Genomic DNA, 23,625 nt, shown 5'->3' on the forward strand with positions numbered 1-23,625 from the left:
TCTGCTCCTGTTTGCCATCAAACATGTTTTATTCGGGACAATGGAAGTAGAAGTAATATTGACATGAATTATTACTGCTGTATTATTGCCAATACAATATATATATGACTGCAAGTTAAATATAAATTAGTTGATATGGCACAACGAGTCCAAATGTCATTTACTATAAAGATATTGATAAAGCAGCATTAAGTTAACCATTTCCACACTTTGTCCTCTTAAGTTCTTTGTCTGAATGCACTAAAAGCATTCAGTTGTCCATCTAGCTAATGTCAAAAGCTTCTTTGATAAAGATGATAAGATTTAGGAATATTTTACCAAAATTGAAATACTGTAAGATGGGACTGTTACCACAGTTACCACTATAGAAATACTGCAGAGCCTAATATTTATACTGTATCTGCTCATGTATACAGACAGCTTTTCTCATAACATTTACTGGTGTCAGGAGACATTAAAACTTTTGGACACATCCAGTTCGCTGTAAAAACATGTAGGAAAACCCAAATCAAAATGAACAACAAAAAACAAAGACAAAATGTAGTTTCCATAGCTATCTCTCTCTTATGCTGATTCTCAAGGCAGTAACTACAAATAGACATATCACTGACAGTTTTATGTGCATTACAGCAGCTGTTGATCAGCCCAAACCTCAGGAAGCTCATGGCTGTCGATCAATACATGAACAGGCTTCTTGCCTACTACTCCTCTCGTACCGGGGCTCCAAGCTAACATTAGCCGAGAATGCAGGTAAAGGGTTTGGTGGAAAAACAGAGAAGAGAGAGGGAGGGGAGGAAGGAGAGTAGCTCGCTTTTGAGTCTCATGCTAGCACTAGCTTGGTTGCCAGAACTTGCATATTGTGGCTTTAAAAAAAAGAAGCAAATATTCTTCTATTGTAGAGGATGTGAGGGTGTAAGTATAATAGTACGATTCTAGATCATGATGAATTTATGTAGTTAAATTTACTATCTATTTAATCTTTTAGCATGCCTAGTTGTTAGTATGATTTTTATCTGCTCCTATATACTTTATTGATTTTGGGTGTTGGACATGTGACATAAATATTCCAGAGTCTGCATGTCACCTTAGGTAATATGGTATAGCCTTTCAGGGGGGCCTTAGAGATACAAACAATGGGTCCCTGGTCAAGTTTGGAACTGTTCCAGATGTGGTATGTTGTGACACATAATATGTTGTGAGGTAGCTGTCAATCACTTGATGGACGGCTCCCAACTGAAGTAGTGCCCATGGAAAACATGTTATTCATGTGATAAGATACAGATGTGTAACCCCATATAAGCTATGCATCGACAGTGGTACGTTGCCCAGACCATCTTTGTACATGGAATGGACCCGATGGCCATCGTCTAATAAACGTCTTCAAAATAAGAACTTCGCCAGCTCTTCCTTTGAACGATATCATCACACATCCTTCCTTTCACCTAGTGTAGCCTTATATATGGGCTACAGTATGTTATCCATTGCAATATGTATTCAGATTAAATGTACTGTATTCAAAATGTTCATGGTTTAGTTTGAGATGGTACAATAATTATTACAATAACAACTGAAGATTAATAAGTATCTTTTTACACCCATTACTGTCCTAACCAACTATAACAACAAGAGGGAGCTGCTCTTACATCAGACTTTCAGAGGGTGCAGAGAGCAGTGTTTAGTCACCAAAGAAAGGAAAAGAGACAATGTAAAAAGTTTCTTTTGTTTTGCATTTATTGTTCTGAAGATGTTCACAAACTCTACTTTCATTAAAAGTTGCTTGATGTGTACGATTATTTTTGAGGGTTTTTTTTTCAATCAGTTTTTTTTATATATTGATAGTTGAAGTTCACGTTTATGGCACAAAATCATACAAAAGCGTTTCAAAGAGCTTTACAAAGTGATAGAGCAGTAGGTAGACATGTTTATCTTATTTGAGCCAAGATGATTATACTTTTGAATTTTCATATCAGCACATGCCTAACGACAGTGTCACAATCTAGAGGAACTGGTTTTACAAACATTACTATTATTGCACGAGTGTCTCTCCTCAGGATATAACCGTAATGTAAATGTGTGATGTCTGATCATCTACACAGTGAAGAGGAGAAAACCACTGAAGGTCGTGTGTGCATTATGGTTATCAAACACTCTGCCGTTCTCCCACAGTTCCAAGTGCACCTTATCGCCAGCAACCAGTTGCAGAACAGCATTATTACTGGTAGTGTCTGAGGTGTCAGCTCCACGGAAATCAAAGGTTGAAACCTGAAGGACGCCATTCTTCATTAAAATGGCCCCTGTGTTATGAGTGTTGTAGTCATAGGTGTTGAAGCTGAAGTAGTAGAGACTGTTCACTGGTGCTGTGAAGATCCCTGCAACAATGCAAAAACAAGCAGATTCAAGAAGTTTTACTCAAATTACAAATAGCTTTGAGTTTTATTGTTCACATTTTTCTGAAAGGCAGGGGCAAACCTTAGTGTGTGGAGCCAAAGAATTGTATTTTATCAGAACCAGAGTTAGCTAACAGGAGACTCATAATATTACCAATTAATTTATGATTGAGAATAGTCAACAGAATATAAGCTACAATGTTTTTCCTTTATTTATAGTAAATATAATGTTACTTAGAGTTAGTTGGCCCAAACAATTGAATTTTGACTCAACCAATGAAACTATGTCCATTGTGCAACTTAAAGCATCATTAATGAAGTTCAATATTCACTCTCCTTTTAGCTCTATTTTGGTTTTTACTAACTCTTGAGGCAAATATCTGTCTCTTTAGCTATTAGATGCTTAATTATGTTCCTCAGTCACTGTCACTTTGTCTGCCTGCCATTTGGTGCTGTGCAGGTAGGGTACAATCAGTTTATCAGAGCCTTTTGCTGAAGAAGCTTCCTGATTCTACTGGAAACAAGGTTTATGAGAGTTGCTTTTTGGGCCACAAAAACCAAAACAATGATCCAAAATAGACGAAACACAGAACCAGGAAGAACAAAACAGCCCGATAATTATCTGTGGGCTGGTCAGTGAAACCAACAACTTTCACATTACACTTTGTTATTTGATCCACTGTTAACATCAAAATATTGATTAGTGCTGCTTTAAACACAAGAACACAGTAGAGACCTGAGTCAAACAGCATTAGCAAACACACACACACAAACACACATCATAGTCTACAGTACCTGTATCTTCATTGTAACAACAGCCAGTGTTTGAGAAGACCTTTTTGAAAACCAGGATCTTGTCTGTGCAGGGTCCTTTGTAAACCTCACCACCATTTGACAAAGAGGTGGAAAACGCAATCTTAGGAGCAGCTGTGGAACATTAAAATCCTCACAGACGAGCACACGCACAGGTTGCAAATTTTACAATTCTTCAAACTTCCTCTAACCCTACAACTCAGATTCCCACTAATGGCTGTTATTTCTCCTCACTGGGCAAGACACTGAACCTCAAATTGTTCTCGATGGCTGTGCCAGCGTTCGTGAGAGTTGGTGTGAATGTGCATTAGATTAGATCCTGATGAGCAGGTTTGCACCTTGCATGGCAGCCTCTGCCATCAGTGTATGAATGTGTGTGTGAATTGGTGAATATTGACATGTATTGTAAAGCGTTTTGAGTGGTCGGAAGACTAGAAAGGCGCTATGTAAACACAGCATTTTAATCATTTTTTCTTGCCTGTTACTGGCCCCTTGGATGCCTCAGAATAATAAGACTCTAGTCTGTCATGGGTATAAATGCCTCATCCACATCAAAACTAACACTGGAATCCATATTTATCACAGTTGACTTATTGATATATTCTTTATAAAATCCAGTTTCTACATCATTTCCTCACACATTAAGTTACTGAGGACATCTAAAAGTTGCTCTTCAATAAGTCTTCATTAAAATCTTTAATGACAAAGTTTCATTCTACTTTTTCTCTTCTATTCTTCAATCTGGATTTGGCAGTCCTTCAGCTGGGTTTCCATGGCTTCCAGGTATGCTTTGAAGGCATCCATCTCTGCTGGTTGATCACTTGTGTTGGAATAGCAGGCAGACTAATTTTCTTTGCTCCGTCTCCAAAGCTATGACTTGTAAGGTCACTGTGGCTGCTTTTATATTGTTCGATCGATGATAATGTGTTGTCATGTGCCTCCTTTACCTAATTATATAGAACCTGTGGTGATGCTCTGTCCCTGGCTGACACCAAGTTGTTATTTCATACACAATTGTGTGTTTTCTTGTGTTGCACAAAACAAGTAAGGACATATGTCATATGATTAGGAAATTTTTATTCAGATTGAAATATCTCAATAACTATTTGGTGGACTGCCATGAAACTCTGCAGAGACATTCATGGTGTCCAGATAATGATAAGGAATGAATGACTGTGGTGATTCCCTGACTTTTCCCTTATAGTCCAACATTTCAGTATTTCACCATCAGGTTCAAATAAGAATATGGATGTTTCTTGTTTACCGGTTGAACTATAATATAGAAGAAAAAAAGGTTTTTGTAGAGAGACAAATCATTGAAACCACAACACTCTCTGCCTTTAAACTTGTGATTTAATGACCTACAAGAGCTTTCTGAACTACATCAGCTCTCACATGAAGGAAAAATAGTGAAGAAAACCACAGCTGGACACAAAATATTATGAATATTACCATAAATGATAATGAACATTGTTGTTATTCATAATATTCATTTTCCTAAAATATATAATTACATAGCTCATTTACTAAACTAATCACTAAAACAAACAGGTAAAGCAGCAGAATAATTGTTGTAACTACAAGAGCTTTTTATGGGTCTTTACATCATTTTGGTTCAACTCCTACTGCAAATGTGTTGAATACAAAACCAATAACAGTACAGGACAACCCTCAAAATAAGCTCTAAAAATGAAAATGTTAAATTGTCTCTCAATTAAATAATAGTACAGGAATAAATGGAGCATTTATGTTTTGGGATCTCTTTTCGGAATCTCAATGGAGATAAAAGATGTAAAACAGTGTAAAACATGTAAAACCTTCCTGTCAGTATGTTGATCTGAGACGTGTGGATGAGTGTACAAACCATAAAATAAAATCTGAGATTATACTGACAAATGTTCAGTAACACTGACAGTGATACCAGACAACAAGTTAGATTTATATATGATTGAACAATGCCATAGGTGCAATATATATGGATTATGTTGTGGTTCCATTTTAGCTGCTGAAATTAAGAAAGGAACTTTATATTTTACTCATTTTTTGTTGTTGTTATTGTTTGGGTGAAAGCTCATGGGGTGTCTAAAATGAAAGGGTTGATCTTCTGTGAATCATTAGATTTTTGTATTTTTCGTCACTTTTTATGACATGAAGTTGAAAATGAAACAGTCAAGACTCATTGGACTAATGTTTCAATGATTTATTTTGATTGAATATAGTAACATTTACCTTTTTAGTCAAAATTTGAGTTTTATTGGTAGCACAGTAGATGCTTCATTGATCTCAGGTTTTTTGACATACTGTATATTCAGGCAGGAATAAACTGAAACACAAAAACCATTCTGGGGTCATCTATTATCACATGGGACAGACCAGAAAGCCACTGAAGCTGGTATGTCTCCTAGCTGCCCAAAGATGATTATTTGCAACCAGGCGCACAAACACCTCATCTCCTGCCTGCAACTGCATGAATGCTGCATTTCCTCCATTATCAGCTCCATCACAGCCTGCTTTGTGATCAGATGCTATGACAATGGTCTCACAGTTCTTCATCAGGGCCAGCCTTGACTTATGTTCCCCTCCAGCGTGGTAGAAGAATGTAAAATAATAAACACCTGCAACAGGTGCACAGAAGATGCCTGCAGAAAAAAAGGGGATTTTATGAATGTTAAAGGTTTTTGCTCTGAAAAAACGTTGGATTAAAAAATCTTTTGTCTTAATGATTGAATCAAATTGAAATTATATATTTTATCGCATAAAACACAGAACTGGTCCAAAGAAAATTGCATCAGAAATGAAATTAACACTAAAATGCATACAAATCTTACAAAGTGTATAGAAGTACCATTTTTATAACGGATCGATTTCAGGTAATATTTTTATATATTTATTGTAACATGCAAGCTGCATTAATTACTTTGTTTGGCTTCTGGGGGGCAGAAGAAATCTACAACAAGCTGAAAAACAAAAGCCTCTGATGTGAAGTGGTTATGTCTAAGAAGTGCCTACTACACATCCAGCATACATGGAGCAGTATTAAGATTTATTTTGGGTTGGATTTCTGGCTATCTGATGGATGAAAGTCCAATGTTAACTCCCTTTTTTAGCTCTGGTTCAGTCTCCATCAACACCTTAGAAAAACATTGTTTTTTTCGTTAACTTTCTAGGTGCTCTCTGTTTACCAGCTAGCCACTATCTTTTGTTCTCTGCTGTTTTGTGCAGATGTGAGCAGTAATAAAACTGAACCAAGTTGTGCAATAAATCTCATAATGACTGACCTCTTTCACCTTACATGAAGTTAAAATATTTGTTGTTGATGTGAAAAACATTAATTACTCAAGTTTTTTGTTTTAAATTATAGCAAGTTTTATTGGTTCAGAATTGCACTAGTTATCAATAAAACCCAAACCTTCAGAAACTGTGACAAGCCATGAAACTAACCAGATCAAACCAAACAATCAAATAGGTGATTATGATTGGGGCATTATATAATGATCTTACCTGTACAGCTATTGTAGGCATCACCAATGTTTGTAATCACCTCGTTGTAAACCAGAGTTGTGTCCGTGTTGAAGGGTCCATGGGCCCCACCGTATTCTGCCAGGGCAGTGAATGCCACCATGGTTCCCTCTATATAAAACAAAACATTCTCATTATCATATTTTGTAAATGCACCTCTTCTCTACATCATATCTTGTGTATTTTATCAAAATACAAGCATTGCTTAAAGAGCACATTCTTCATTAAAATGATCAATTAGAAAGATTCTCTCTACCTTGAGCCATAGCTTCCAACTTGTGTTAGGATAGGAGGCGGACCAATTTTCTTTTTCTCAGTCTCCAAAGCTGTGATTTGTATGGTCACTGTGGCTGCTTTTATATTGTTTGATCAATGGTAATGTGTTGTCACGTGCCTCCTTTACCCAACTGTAAAGAATCTAAGAGGAATTCATTAAAATGGAAATTGCTTAATCAGTTAAAGTACAAGTGCCTCAAAGTTGTACTTGAGTCAGTCAACACTGATCTTGTGCAATCAGCAGTAAAAATATTTCTTGATTTGCAGATTAAATAGTGAGACAAATATATATAATCATCTTATAAAATATGAGTTGTTCTTATAGAACTACCCACAAACTAAATAGCTGCAACATTAAAATGCTGCTTACACATTACATGTAAGCACATTCACATATACAGTACATACATAAATATCTACACACACACCCACATATAAGACAGCGGAACTAAACCACAGTATGATACACAGAACAGATGTTACCAACATGAAGTGAAGAGCAAGTGATCATGAGTTGTTCTCCAAATTAAAAGAAAACATTTGTTGGTCCATGCACTCTAGAATGACCAGTACTCCCAGGAAATTGTGATTTTGCAATCGCAATTGTTAACGCAAATTCAAGAAATCTATGCAATATTTGCGAGAGCTTGCAATTTTGCTAAATTACCACAACTTTTCCACATGAAATGGCCAAATCAACAGTCTGCTTGTGATTTGGACCAATTGTCGCATTTTGTGTTGTGGTAACTTATGTCATCACAGTGCATTCATGTAGAAGATGGACAAAGACACTATACTTTTATGATAATGGATTTATTTTAATGGCATTATTGGATGATTTTATTGGGTACTAATGTTGAGGTGAAAGTTTATTTAATAAAGGCTTATAAATGGAACTCAAATACAGTATTTTCTTTTATATAACTTTGAGCCTGTTGTTCTCATGTTCAGAGAATAATTTAAAACATTAGCACTGAAATAAAGGTGTTTCTGTGATATGCAGTATGCTTTTTATTTTTTATCAAAGGAAGTGATTACATATGACTCTTCATTTGTAGAAGTTTAATAAAAGTTGTATTATTTTCCTTTGCATGCAATTTATCTCAATTCCCGCAATTTCACCACAATAAGAACACATAAAGCACTGCAAATTGTATTGCAATTTTTGAGAAAAGCCGCTGCAAAATCAAACATTTTTGGCTACAACAATCACCAAAAAACTTCTGGAGAAATTCTGGAGGGACTGAATGACACACAGAAGCTTTTGCTGATCTGATGCCTCTATCAGCAGCTGTGAGAAAGCCGACATCATTCGTCTGTTTTCTCCATAATCTTTATGAATCACTTCTAAAAACTGATTTCTTTTCTTTTTGTGGGGGACTTGTCAGACAGCTTCAGGAGGGGAAGGAGGCAACTCACCACTTATTCAGAAACTTGAGCTTGTTGCGATCCGTTGAAAAATGTTAGGGTGTTTCTTCATCCATTGTAGTCATTTGTTTTTCTTTCTGACAAACACCTGCTTAACAAAGATGTGTGATCATCAAAGAATGTGCTGTCAGGAGATGAGCTGCAGTAACCAACACTGGATGGACCGGTTGTTGAGAATCACTGATTTGACACAAAATCCATGCACAATTTCACACATGAGTACACAAAACAGAAGCAGCCCATGAGCCATGATCCATAAAAACACCCTAAAACACCCTAATCATGTCTATCAATCAAGTTACATGCTTTACTGGACATTTGATTTTATGTATTTCTTATATAATTCATTGCAGCATTAGAAATGCTACTGGTTATTTCATACATGTATATATATCTGATTAAACTATATCAGACATTCTAACATTAACTTTCATCTCCTAAAAAGTAATATTTGATTTTAACTGTATTTGAATTTGAATTTCTCCTGAAATTATATATAGTATATATGATAAAGAAGAACAAGGGGAAAAAAACAACTTCTAAAACTTCTACAATGATATTACTGCTACTATCACTACTGATACAGCTGCTTTTACTTTTACAAGACCTACTACTACTACTGTATACAATAAGGTAAGATGAAATATAAGATGATATCATGATTCATTCCAAAGTCACGTTTTGTGCCTATGGTCAAAAAAAGAAGAAGAAAGAAATAGACAGTGCAGCCTATACTCTACATACATTGGCCAAAAATAAAAACATACATGGTAAATCAAAGTAAATATTAAATAATATTAAATAAAACAGCTTACAGAAATATATCTCTACTTCCAAGGAAAATCAAGTTTTCTAGTCTGCTTTCAGTCTGTTGCCCAGTGGTAAAAAGAAACTACTATAAGAATTGGCTCAAGTACAATTTTGAAGCACTTGTACTTTAACTGATTAGGCTATTTCCATTTTATTGTAATTTACACTTCCACTGCATCTCAGATGAAAATATTTCTTACTTTGTTTTCAAACGTTATACAAATATATAATCAGCTTATGAAATAGCTGTTGAATAGCATAGTTTGTGTTAAACAATGAGGTGGGAGTTGCACCAACTTGTTTACTCAATTGCAGAAGACTGATTGAGCAATAGTTATGTTGAATGTCAAACGCTCTGTGACATTTTATGATTTACACCTACCCTTGGGGCATGTATGTGTGAATATTTAGTTGTTACTTAGAATTATGTTGTAACTTATCTCTGTGGTGCAACAGACAGAATCAGTCATTTCAGCAAGTGCCCCAAATGAGTAATAATAACTAAATGAGTAAAAGTAATAATAACTGGACATATAACTGAGATTAGCCTGAGCTCTCCCAGAAGCCACAAAATTTTGAATTTGGGGGCTCTTGAAAAACTGGTAGTTGATTAGTCAGTTCATCGATTAGTCAATTGACAGAAGAATAGACGCCAGCTATTTTGCTAATTGATTAATCGTTTTTTTTGTCATTTTCTCCTAAATTCTCTGGTTCCAGCCTCTCAAATGAATATAATACGAATGAATATTTTCTGATTGATCTCCTGTGACTGTAAACTGAAAATCTTTGGATTGTGGACTGTTGGTCGGGACAAAACAAGACATTTAAGGATGTTATCTTGGGCTTTGGGAAACAGAAATCAACATTTTGTATAGACCAAACAACTAATTTGAGATAATCCACAATGAAAATAATCGTTAGTTGCAATCGTATATATTTGTAAAACTTTTGAATCTGTAAAGTAAGAAATATTTTTACTGTTGATTGCACAAGATCAGTGTGATCTTCTTAGCCAGTGTGGTGTGACTAAGAAGATATCAACATAAATTTCTCAGGAAAGTGTGGGAGTAGTATCAGCTTTACCGGTTTGCAGTAGATTCACCAAGTGTTGAGCAATAGCTGTATCAAAAGTCAAACAACCACACAAGTCAATAAATCAGAGTTCAAACTCTTACATAAAGAATAAGGCTGGTGATTTTCTATATTTTTCTTATTGTAGAAGTAAAAAACATCACAGTCAACCAAAAGACATGAGGGAGCTGGGGTGTATGTAACCATGAAGTCAAAATCCAAAGCACAAAAAGGGATTCGCACATCCAAATCAATTAGATATTTTATTTTTATTTTGTTTAAATTGTCCAATACAAGCACAGGGACATTTTACACTGAAGAACACCTTTTTGCGCACTGCTTTCTATTTTTCTTATCGTCAACAAACCTCAGGTGCAGAGCCAAACCAACAATGAACTCATCCTACTTACAAGTGTTGTTTGTGTATCCAAAGTCTGATATATCTTATTCCTCTTTGCTGTAGACCTCAGTTGTCCAAAAACGAAGGAACATGTCACCCAGTGTAACGGTGTGGCTCATTGATGTGTTCTACAAGGTCTACGGCATGGAGGAATATGGTATATCAGGCTTTGGATAAAAAAACAATACTTGTAAGTAGGATCAATTCATTGTTGGTGTGTCCCCGCACATTAGATTTGTTGGCAATAAGAAAAAGATAGAAAACCACCAACCACGCTAGCAGCTCTGTGAGACTGTGCTTTAGCACAGTGGTGCTTTGAGCTGAATGCTAACATCAGCCTGCTAACTTGCTCACAATAACATTTTGCAGGTTTTGTGTTTATCTGGTTGACTATCTTAGTTTAGCGTGTTAGCATGCTTATATTTGGTAATTAACGCTAAACACAAAATACTGTTGAAGCTGAAGGGATGTCAGGTATTTGCAGGTGCAGGTATTTGGTCATAAACCAAAGTATTGCACAAATTAAAATTTTGGCCTGATGACGGTTTCTTCAGTTTGACTCCAGACCGTAGCATGCACATTAGGTTAACTGGCAACTCTAAATTGCCTGTAGAATGTGAAGGTTTTGCTCAATACCCAGTAAATCTTCTGCAAACCAGTAAACAAGTTGATCCATCCATTTTCCACCGCTTATCCAGGACTGGGTCACAGTGGCATCAGACTGAGTAAGGAAACCCAGACATCCTTCAACTCCTTCAGATACTGTTCTGTTGGCTTGTATCATGTGCACGCGCCTTGTTTTTATGTGAGCAGGTTTTGAGAGTAATTAAACACCGTATGCAAACCAGTAAACAAGTTGGTGCAAGCCCACGTTTCCCTGAGAAAATTATTCAGAAATGTTATCAGCCAGGAACATATTTTCCAACTGCCACAGATTCTTTATATTTGGGTAAAGGAGGCATGTGACAACACATTATCGCCGATAGAACAACATAAAAGCTGCCACAGTGACCTTACAAGTCACAGCTTTGGAGACTGAGAAAAAGAAAATTAGTCCACCCGCTATCCCAAAACAAGTGATCAACCAACAGAGATGGATGCCTTGAAAAAAAAAGTGTAAGATGTGGAAGCCCAGCTGATACAAGATAGAATGAAACTTTTTCATTAAGGATTTTAATATAGAAAGTGCTCACTTACACAAGATATGATGTAGAAAAGAAATGCATTTACAAAATAGGATGATGAGAATGTTTTCTTTTATATAGAGAGAACCAATGTGGCATTCACTGCCCTGGCCGAACACAGTGGGGCCCATGGACCCTTTAGTGAGGACACAACTCTGGTTTACAACAAGGCGATTACAAACATTGGTGATGCCTACAATAGCTGTACAGGAAATCACATTACTATCATGGCTTGTCCATACACAGTTTTTTAAGTTTGGGGGTTTATTGATAACCAGAGCTAATCTAGACCAATAAAACTTAAAATGAAAAACAATGAATATTTTAACTTAATGTAAAGTGAAAGCAGTCAATCTTAGTGACAGATTTATTGCACAAGTAGGTTCAGTCTTATCGCTGCTTACATCTGCATTAAACTGCAGAGAAAAATAAGTAGTGTCTACTGACTAGCTGGTAAACAGAGAGCACCTAGAAAGTTAAAGAAAAAAACAATATTTTCCTAAGGTGTTGATGGAGACCAAACCAGAGCTGAAAAACAGAGTTAATGTTGGACTTTCATTCATCAGATAGCCAGAAACCCAACCAAGTCTTGCTGGTGTTGTCATTTTATCTTACTTGTAGTTGTTTAAACTTCTTAAGTTTTCAAAAAAAACATAGGTGTTGGATAGGATCTACTGTAATAATAATTAACTTTGTTACAATAAATACATGAATAAAATGATCAATAATATAAATAGAAAATGGTACTTCTATACACTTGGTAAGATTTGTGTGCATTTTAATGCTAATTTCATTTCTGATTCAGTTTTCTTTGGACCAGTTTTATGTTTTGTGTACTTTCAATTTGATCCAATCTTCAGTGCACCTGTTGCAGGTGTTTATTATTTTACCTTCTTCTATCATGCTGGAGGACAACATGCATCAAGGCTGTTCCTGATGAAGAACTGCGAGAGCATTGTCATGACGGCTGATGACCAAAGTTTCTCCGGGTTTGGCTATGACACAGCTGATAATGGAGGAAATGCAGTATTTCTGGAGCTGCAGAAAGGAGATCAGGTGTATGTGCGTCTGGGTGCAAAAACTCATGTTTGGGCAGCTGAGAGACGTACCACCTTCAGTGGCTTTCTGGTCCATCCCATGTGAGAATCGACGACTCAAGAATGGTTTTTGTGGTTCAGTTTATTCCTGTCTGAATATACAGTATGTCCAAAAACCTGAGATGAATGAAGTGTCTACTGTGCTACAAATAAAACTCAAATTTCGATTAAACAGATAGATGTTACTATTTTCAACCAAAATAAATCATTCGAAACATTAGTCCAATGAGTCTTGACTGTTTCATTTACAACTTCATGTCATAAACAATGACTAAAATATAAACATCTAATGATTCACAGGGAATCAACCCTTTTATTTTGGATACTCCATGAGTTTTCATCCAAACAACAAAAAACAAATGAAATGTAAAGTTCTTAATCTCAAAAGCTAAAATGGAACCACAACATAATCCACATATATTTCACATATGGCATTGTTCAAATCCAATATAATCTCAGATTTTATTTTATGGTTTGTACACTCATCCACATGTCTCAGATCAACATGCTGACAGGAAGGCTTTATATGTTTTACACTGTTACACTATAATGATGTTTTATGGTGTGACAACCCTGTGGTTAAAGGGGACCTATTATGCTCTTCCTCATTTTCATTCATATATATATATATATATATATATATATATATATATATATATATATATATATATATATATATATATATTATTACAATGCCAGATGTACATGTTAAACATGGCCAAAGTTACAAAATTATGAGGTAAACATATGTAGATATAGACTGCTGTGAACCCCCTTTTTTCTCCTTTTAACCTGAGCCGATGTCGTCTCTTGACAGATTTCTTTATATGGTCATCTGTTCACTGCTCTGCTCCGCCAACACTACGGCATTTTTACATTGTTTTGAGGGTAGTCAAACCGAGCCATGACTTGAGTTGAGCTGGCATGCTGTGGGTGTTTTTCCATTACACAGCACGGCAAGGTAAAATAAGTAGTTTACCTTTACATCATCACTGTGGCTGTTTCTGCTTGTACTATTCCTCCCTGCATTATTTCTAACTGATCCACTGAACAAAGCTCCAAATATCTCCATATCTTGTTGTTGCGACTGGTTTTTAGCACCATAGAGCTTGAAATGAGTATAATAGGTCCCCTTTAAGGTCTTTTTAGGTTTAGGCAAACAACCCACTTGGTTCAGTTTAGTGAAAGATCATGGTTTGGCTTAAAATGATCACTTGAAACGTTATTAATACTTACTTAAAGTTATGCAACCTCTGTCATGATGCAAAGATGAAAGAGAAGATGAACAGACTTTTACACTTGTCCTGTTTTGAAAGGGAATTCGCACCATTAAAGCAGAACGTAAATTGCACTTTTGTCTAGCTTGTCTGTCAGTCTCTCGCTCACACTCTCTCCTGCTGTCTCTGGCTGTTGGAAGCGTCAAAATTATTTTCTCTGGCATTTATCAATTTTCAGTCTTTTTGAACTCCTCATCATGAGTGACAGCAGTAATTCTTGGCTGCCTGATCAATACTGTATTTCTTGTAAAAGCAGGATGTTGTAGGACAAAAAACACATTGCACCTTTCATGCAAGACTGTAAATAAGATGATAAATTGCACATTATTGATGGATTACAGATGTGTTGAATTGATGAAGTATACCCTGGCTGATACTTGATTTTTGAAGCTGACACCACTATTGATATTTTTGAGAATTTAGAAGATGTTAGCTTTTTTTTGTTTGTTTGTTTTTTACATGAATACATAATATAAACAAACCTTTTCAGTAAGGATCCCTTACATCTTTTTTTTTTTTTTTTTTTTTAAACATGCAAGTGACTAGTTGATGTACTAAGTGGAACATTACTGTTAAAAAATAAACTTCAGTGCTCTCTGGTGGACAAACTATATAATGGAAACTGTTTCTATATTACCTTTACCTTTAGTTCCTCTGAAAAGGTATGTCCAAAGATTTTAAAGGGTCAGTTCATCTACTTCACAGGTAGTTTTATAAAAACTGTTTTTATTTTTGTTGTTTTGTATCTATAAAGTTTCTCATAATTATTTTGTTATTTGACAACTTTAGTGATTCTGGTATCAAAAGACACACAGAAGAGTCACAACAACTTCTCTCATATAAATAGATTTGTTAACAATATGTACACATAATAACGATTCTGCAATTTTCTTATAATTCTGATGGATTCTCTGTAAGATGATTGATAACAGTTGAACCAACTCAGCAAAGTCTTAATGTTTCCAGTGATGGTGTTTGATACAGTGATAACTATGACGGTCTACAGATTTTACAGGTCTGATAAGACATTGGAGCGCCCCATAAGCACCATATGATGATGTCAGAACAGGTTTGTCTGTAGACTCTGTAATCTTTGGCCTTCAAGCAGGTGAGGTGGATGTAGGTTTAAATGGACAGAACGAGCCACATCACACAGATATGAGGCAGCAACACCTGTAAATATAAACAGTCACCTGATAGTGACTGTTTAGATGTCTTAAAAGTCATAATTTCTGCTCCTGTTTGACTTCAAACATGTTTTATTCGGGACAATGGAGGTAGAAGTAATATTGACATGAATTATTACTGCTGTATTATTGCCAATACAATATATATATGACTGCAAGTTAAATATAAATTAGTTGATATGGCACAACGAGTCCAAATGTCATTTACTATAAAGATATTGATAAAGCAGCATTAAGTTAACAATTTCCATACTTTGTCTTCTTAAGTTCTTTGTCTGAACACACTAAAAGCATTCAGTTGTCCATCTAGCTAATGTCAACAGCTTTTTGATTAAGATGATGAGATTTAGGAATATTTTACCAAAATTGAAATACTGTAAGATGGGACTGTTACCACAGTTACCACTGTAGAAATAATAATATTTATACTGTATCTGCTCATGCATACAGACAGCTTTTCTCATAACATTTACTGGTGTCAGGAGACATTAAAACTTTTCGACACATCCAGTTTGCTGTAAAAACATGTAGGAAAACCCAAATCAAAATGAACAACAAAAAACAAAGACAAAATGTAGTTTTCATAGCTATCTCTCTCTTATGCTGATTCTCAAGGCAGTAACTACAAATAGATATATCACTGACAGTTTTTATGTGCTTTACAGCAGCTGTTGATCAGCCCAAACCTCAGGAAGCTCATGGCTGTCGATCAATACATGAACAGGCTTCTTGCCTACTACTCCTCTCGTACCGGGGCTCCAAGCTAACATTAGCCGAGAATGCAGGTAAAGGGTTTGGTGGAAAAACAGAGAAGACAGAGGGAGGGGAGGAAGGAGAGTAGCTCGCTTTTGAGTCTCATGCTAGCACTAGCTTGGTTTCCAGAACTTGCATATTGTGGCTTTAAAAAAAAGAAGCAAATATTCTTCTATTGTAGAGGATGTAAGGGTGTAAGTATAATAGTACGATTCTAGATCATGATGAATTTATATAGTTAAATCTACTATCTATTTAATCTTTTAGCATGCCTAGTGTAGCCTAATATATAGGCTACAGTATGTTATCCATTGCAATATGTATTCAGATTAAATGTACTGTATTCAAAGTGCTCATGGTTTAGTTTGAGATGGTACAATAATTATTACAATAACAACTGAAGATTAATAAATATCTTTTTACACCCATTACTGTCCTAACCAACTATAACAACAAGAGGGAGCTGCTCTTACATCAGACTTTCAGAGGGTGCAGAGAGCAGTGTTTAGTCACCAAAGAAAGGAAAAGAGACAATGTAAAAAGTTCTTTTTGTTTTGCATTTGTTGTTCTGAAGATGTTCACAAACTCTACTTTCATTAAAAGTTGCTTGATGTGTACGATTATTTTTGAGGGGTTTTTTTCAATCAGTTTTTTTAATATATTGATAGTTGAAGTTCACGTTTATGGCACAAAATCATACAAAAGCGTTTCAAAGAGCTTTACAAAGTGATAGAGCAGTAGGTAGACATGTTTATCTTATTTGAGCCAAGATGATTATACTTTTGAATTTTCATATCAGCACATGCCTAACGACAGTGTCACAATCTAGAGGAACTGGTTTTACAAACATTACTATTATTACACAAGTGTCTCTCCTCAGGATATAACCGTAATGTAAATGTGTGATGTCTGATCATCTACACAGTGAAGAGGAGAAAACCACTGAAGGTCGTGTGTGCATTATGATCAAACACTCTGCCGTTCTCCCACAGTTCCAAGTGCACCTTATCGCCAGCAACCAGTTGCAGAACAGCATTATTACTGGTAGTGTCTGAGGTGTCAGCTCCATGGAAATCAAAGGTTGAAACCTGAAGGACGCCATTCTTCATTAAAATGGCCCCTGTGTTATGAGTGTTGTAGCCATAGGTGTTGAAGCTGAAGTAGTAGAGACCGTTCACTGGTGCTGTGAAGATCCCTGCAACAATGCAAAAACAAGCAGATTCAAGAAGTTTTACTCAAATTACAAATAGCTTTGAGTTTTATTGTTCACATTTTTCTGAAAGGCAGGGGCAAACCTTAGTGTGTGGAGCCAAAGAATTGTATTTTATCAGAACCAGAGTTAGCTAACAAGAGACTCATAATATTACCAATTAATTTATGATTGAGAATAGTCAACAGAATATGAGCTACAATGTTTTTCTTTTATTTATAGTAAATATAATGTTACTTAGAGTTAGTTGGCCCAAACAATTGAATTTTGACTCAACCAATGAAACTATGTCCATTGTGCAACTTAAAGCATCATTAATGAAGTTCAATATTCACTCTCCTTTTAGCTCTATTTTGGTTTTTACTAACTCTTGAGGCAAATATCTGTCTCTTTAGCTATTAGATGCTTAACTATGTTCCTCAGTCACTGTCACTTTGTCTGCCTGCCATTCGGTGCTGTGCAGGTAGGGTACAATCAGTTTATCAGAGCCTTTTTCTGAAAAAGCTGCCTGCATCTACTGGAAAGAAGGTTTATGAGAACAGCTTTTCAGGCCACAAAAACCAAAACAATGATCCAAAATAGACGAAACACAGAACCGGGAAGAACAAAACAGCCGGCGGATAATTATCTGTGGGCTTGTCAGTGAAGCCGACAACTTTCACAGTACACTTTGTTATTTGATCCACTGTTAACATCAAAATATTGATTAGTGCTGCTTTAAACACAAGAACACAGTAGAGACCTGAGTCAAACAGCATTAGCAAACACACACACACAAACACACATCATAGTCTACAGTACCTGTATCTTCATTGTAACAACAGCCAGTGTTCGAGAAGACCCTTTTGAAAACCAGGATCTTGTCTGTGCAGGGTCCTTTGTAAACCTCACCACCATTTGAAAAAGAGGTGGAAAACGCAATCTTAGGAGCAGCTGTGGAACATTAAAACCCTCACAGACAAGAGCACACAGGTTGCAAATCTTACAATTCTTCAAACTTCTTCTAACACTACAGCTCAGATTCCCACTAATGGCTGTTATTTCTCCTCACTGGGCAAGACACTGAACCTCAAATTGTTCCCGATGGCTGTGCCAGCGTTCGTGAGAGTTGGTGTGAATGTGCATTAGATTAGATCCTGATGAGCAGGTTTGCACCTTGCATGGCAGCCTCTGCCATCAGTGTATGAATGTGTGTGTGAATTGGTGAATGTTGATATGTATTGTAAAGCGTTTTGAGTGGTCGGAAGACTAGAAAGGCGCTATGTAAATACAGCATTTTAATCATTTTTTCTTGCCTGTTACTGGCCCCTTGGATGCCTCAGAATAATAAGACTCTAGTCTGTCATGGGTATAAATGCCTCATCCACATCAAAACTAACACTGGAATCCATATTTATCACAGTTGACTTATTGATATATTCTTTATAAATCCAGTTTCTACATCATTTCCTCACACATTAAGTTACTGAGGACACCTAAAAGTTGCTCTTTAATAAATTCTTCATTAAAATCTTTAATGACAAAGTTTCATTCTACTTTTTCTCTTCTATTCCTCAATCTGGATTTGGCAGTCCTTCAGCTGGGTTTCCATGGCTTCCAGGTATGCTTTGAAGGCATCCATCTCTGCTGGTTGATCACTTGTGTTGGAATAGCAGGCAGACTAATTTTCTTTGCTCCGTCTCCAAAGCTATGACTTGTAAGGTCACTGTGGCTGCTTTTATATTGTTCGATCGATGATAATGTGTTGTCATGTGCCTCCTTTACCCAATTATATAGAACCTGTGGTGATGCTCTGTCCCTGGCTGACACCAAGTTGTTATTTCATACACAATTGTGTGTTTTCTTGTGTTGCACAAAACAAGTAAGGACATATGTCATATGATTAGGAAATTTTTATTCAGATTGAAATATCTCAATAACTATTTGGTGGACTGCCATGAAACTCTGCAGAGACATTCATGGTGTCCAGATAATGATAAAGAATGAATGACTGTGGTGATCCCCTGACTTTTCCCTTATAGTCCAACATTTCAGTATTTCACCGTCAGGTTCACATAAGAATATGGATGTTTCTTGTTTACCGGTTGAACTATAATACAGAAGAAAAAAAGATTTTTGTAGAGAGACAAATCATTGAAACCACAACACTCTCTGCCTTTAAACTTGTGATTTAATGACCTACAAGAGCTTTCTGAACTACATCAGCTCTCACATGAAGGAAAAATAGTGAAGAAAACCACAGCTGGACACAAAATATTATGAATATTACCATAAATGATGATGAACATTGTTGTTATTCATAATATTCATTTTCCTAAAATATATAATTACATAGCTCATTTACTAAACTAATCACTAAAACAAACAGGTAAAGCAGCAGAATAATTGTTGTAACTACAAGAGCTTTTTATGGGTCTTTACATCATTTTGGTTCAACTCCTACTGCAAATGTGTTGAATACAAAACCAATAACAGTACAGGACAACCCTCAAAATAAGCTCTAAAAATGAAAATGTTAAATTGTCTCTCAATTAAATAATAGTACAGGAATAAATGGAGCATTTATGTTTTGGGATCTTTTTTCGGAATCTCAATGGAGATAAAAGATGTAAAACAGTGTAAAACATGTAAAACCTTCCTGTCAGTATGTTGATCTGAGACGTGTGGATGAGTGTACAAACCATAAAATAAAATCTGAGATTATACTGACAAATGTTCAGTAACAGGAAACTGACAGTGATACCAGACAACAAGTTAGATTTATATATGATTGAACAATGCCATAGGTGCAATATATATGGATTATGTTGTGGTTCCATTTTAGCTGCTGAAATTAAGAAAGGAACTTTATATTTTACTCATTTTTTGTTGTTGTTATTGTTTGGGTGAAAGCTCATGGGGTGTCTAAAATGAAAGGGTTGATCTTCTGTGAATCATTAGATTTTTGTATTTTTCGTTACTTTTTATGACATGAAGTTGAAAATGAAACAGTCAAGACTCATTGGACTAATGTTTCAATGATTTATTTTGATTGAATATAGTAACATTTACCTTTTTAGTCAAAATTTGAGTTTTATTGGTAGCACAGTAGATGCTGCATTGATCTCAGGTTTTTTGACATACTGTATATTCAGGCAGGAATAAACTGAACCACAAAAACCATTTTGGAGTCATCTATTATCACATGGGACAGACCAGAAAGCCACTGAAGCTGGTATGTCTCTCAGCTGCCCAAAGATGATTATTTGCAACCAGGCACACAAACACCTGATCTCCTGCCTGCAACTGCATGAATGCTGCATTTCCTCCATTATCAGCTTCATCACAGCCTGCTTTGTGATCAGATGTTATGACAATGGTCTCACAGTTCTTCATCAGGGCCAGCCTTGACTTATGTTCCCCTCCAGCGTGGTAGAAGAATGTAAAATAATAAACACCTGCAACAGGTGCACAGAAGAGGCCTGCAGAAAAAAAGGGGATTTTATGAATGTTAAAGGTTTTTGCTCTGAAAAACGTTGGATTAAAAAATCTTTTGTCTTAATGATTGAATCAAATTGAAATTATATATTTTATCGCATAAAACACAGAACTGGTCCAAAGAAAATTGCATCAGAAATGAAATTAACACTAAAATGCATACAAATCTTACAAAGTGTATAGAAGTACCATTTTTATAACGGATCGATTTCAGGTAATATTTTTATATATTTATTGTAACATGCAAGCTGCATTAATTACTTTGTTTGGCTTCTGGGGGGCAGAAGAAATCTACAACAAGCTGAAAAACAAAAGCCTCCGATGTGAAGTGGTTATGTCTAAGAAGTGCGTACTACACATCCAGCATACATGGAGCAGTATTAAGATTTATTTTGGGTTGGGTTTCTGGCTATCTGATGGATGAAAGTCCAATGTTAACTCCCTTTTTTAGCTCTGGTTCAGTCTCCATCAACACCTTAGGAAAATATTGTTTTTTTCGTTAACTTTCTAGGTGCTCTCTGTTTACCAGCTAGCCACTATCTTTTGTTCTCTGCTGTTTTGTGCAGATGTGAGCAGTAATAAAACTGAACCAAGTTGTGCAATAAATCTCTTAATGACTGACCGCTTTCACCTTACATGAAGTTAAAATATTTGTTGTTGATGTGAAAAACATTAATTACTCAAGTTTTTTGTTTTAAATTATAGCAAATTTTATTGGTCCAGAATTGCACTAGTTATCAATAAAACCCAAACCTTCAGAAACTGTGACAAGCCATGAAACTAACCAGATCAAACCAAACAATCAAATAGGTGATTATGATTGGGGAATTATATAATGATCTTACCTGTACAGCTATTGTAGGCATCACCAATGTTTGTAATCACCTTGTTGTAAACCAGAGTTGTGTCCTTGTTGAAGGGTCCATGGGCCCCACCGTATTCTGCCAGGGCAGTGAATGCCACCATGGTTCTCTCTATATAAAACAAAACATTCTCATTATCATATTTTGTAAATGCACCTCTTCTCTATGTCATATCTTGTGTATTTTATCAAAATACAAGCATTGCTTAAAGAGCACATTCTTCATTAAAATGATCAATTAGAAAGATTCTCTCTACCTTGAGCCATAGCTTCCAACTTGTGTTAGGATAGGAGGCGGACCAATTTTCATTTTCTCAGTCTCCAAAGCTGTGATTTGTATGGTCACTGTGGCTGCTTTTATATTGTTCGATCGATGATAATGTGTTGTCACGTGCCTCCTTTACCCAATTGTAAAGAATCTAAGAGGAATTCATTAACATTGACATCACAGCACTACTGTGCCAAACGACAACCTCTCAGATGCTTGTATGGCTTTTACACTCTTGACTTGTGTCATTGTTTGACATTCAACACAGCTATTGCTCAATCAATCCTCTGCAATTGTGTTGGGGTGGGGTTGTATATTTCTATAACTTTTGAGTCAGCAAATACTTTCCCCTGAAATGCATTGGAAGTATAAAGTATAATAAAATGGAAATTGCTTAATCAGTTAAAGTACAAGTGCCTCAAAATTGTACTTGAGTCAGTCAACACTGATCTTGTGCAATCAGCAGTAAAAATATTTCTTGATTTGCAGATTAAATAGTGAGACAAATATATATAATCATCTTATAAAATATGAGTTGTTCTTATAGAACTACCCACAAACTAAATAGCTGCAACATTAAAATGCTGCTTACACATTACATGTAAGTACATTCACATATACAGTACATACATAAATATCTACACACACACCCACATATAAGACAGCGGAACTAAACCACAGTATGATACACAGAACAGATGTTACCAACATGAAGTGAAGAGCAAGTGATCATGAGTTGTTCTCCAAATTAAAAGAAAACATTTGTTGGTCCATGCACTCTAGAATGACCAGTACTCCCAGGAAATTGTGATTTTGCAATCGCAATTGTTAACGCAAATTCAAGAAATCTATGCAATATTTGCGAGAGCTTGCAATTTTGCTAAATTACCACAACTTTTCCACATGAAATGGCCAAATCAACAGTCTGCTTGTGATTTGGACCAATTGTCGCATTTTGTGTTGTGGTAACTTATGTCATCACAGTGCATTCATGTAGAAGATGGACAAAGACACTATACTTTTATGATAATGGATTTATTTTAATGGCATTATTGGATGATTTTATTGGGTACTAATGTTGAGGTGAAAGTTTATTTAATAAAGGCTTATAAATGGAACTCAAATACAGTATTTTCTTTTATATAACTTTGAGCCTGTTGTTCTCATGTTCAGAGAATAATTTAAAACATTAGCACTGAAATAAAGGTGTTTCTGTGATATGCAGTATGCTTTTTATTTTTTATCAAAGGAAGTGATTACATATGACTCTTCATTTGTAGAAGTTTAATAAAAGTTGTATTATTTTCCTTTGCATGCAATTTATCTCAATTCCCGCAATTTCACCACAATAAGAACACATAAAGCACTGCAAATTGTATTGCAATTTTTGAGAAAAGCCGCTGCAAAATCAAACATTTTTGGCTACAACAATCACCAAAAAACTCCTGGAGAAATTCTGGAGGGACTGAATGACACACAGAAGCTGAAATGATAACATTTTGATTGTAATTTAAATCCCATAATATTATACAACTGTTGAACTGAAGAAAATGTAATAACAGATTATTTTGGACAAACATGTCAACACTCAAACGTGCATAAGTGT

General features: G+C 35.7%; 2 protein-coding genes and 1 long non-coding RNA gene across 3 annotated transcripts; 1 reads left to right on the plus strand and 2 right to left on the minus strand.

Annotated features, from left to right (window-relative positions):
• Positions 1–656: 656 nt before the first annotated feature.
• On the plus strand, positions 657–1,793 carry LOC121889531. The gene is made up of 2 exons (XR_006093555.1): positions 657–750; positions 1,628–1,793. It is a non-coding gene; the product is annotated as an uncharacterized LOC121889531 (long non-coding RNA).
• Positions 1,794–5,518: 3,725 nt separating this feature from the next.
• On the minus strand, positions 5,519–7,109 carry LOC121889920 (complement C1q-like protein 4). The gene is made up of 3 exons (XM_042402154.1): positions 6,976–7,109; positions 6,702–6,830; positions 5,519–5,839 (listed from the first exon to the last, which is right to left on the minus strand). Exons 1-3 carry the CDS (start codon positions 6,983–6,985, stop codon positions 5,559–5,561), a joined length of 420 nt encoding a protein of 139 aa, XP_042258088.1. The 5' UTR covers positions 6,986–7,109; the 3' UTR covers positions 5,519–5,558.
• A 10,010-nt stretch (positions 7,110–17,119) lies between these two features.
• Positions 17,120–22,059, minus strand: LOC121889969 (complement C1q tumor necrosis factor-related protein 3-like). Its single transcript, XM_042402213.1, has 3 exons — positions 22,009–22,059; positions 21,735–21,863; positions 17,120–17,397 (listed from the first exon to the last, which is right to left on the minus strand). The coding sequence occupies exons 1-3, from the start codon at positions 22,016–22,018 to the stop codon at positions 17,120–17,122; spliced, it is 417 nt and encodes a 138-aa protein (XP_042258147.1). The 5' UTR covers positions 22,019–22,059.
• Positions 22,060–23,625: the final 1,566 nt, after the last annotated feature.

This window comes from Thunnus maccoyii, chromosome 22 (assembly GCF_910596095.1).
Source record: "Thunnus maccoyii chromosome 22, fThuMac1.1, whole genome shotgun sequence".
NCBI lineage: Eukaryota > Metazoa > Chordata > Actinopteri > Scombriformes > Scombridae > Thunnus > Thunnus maccoyii.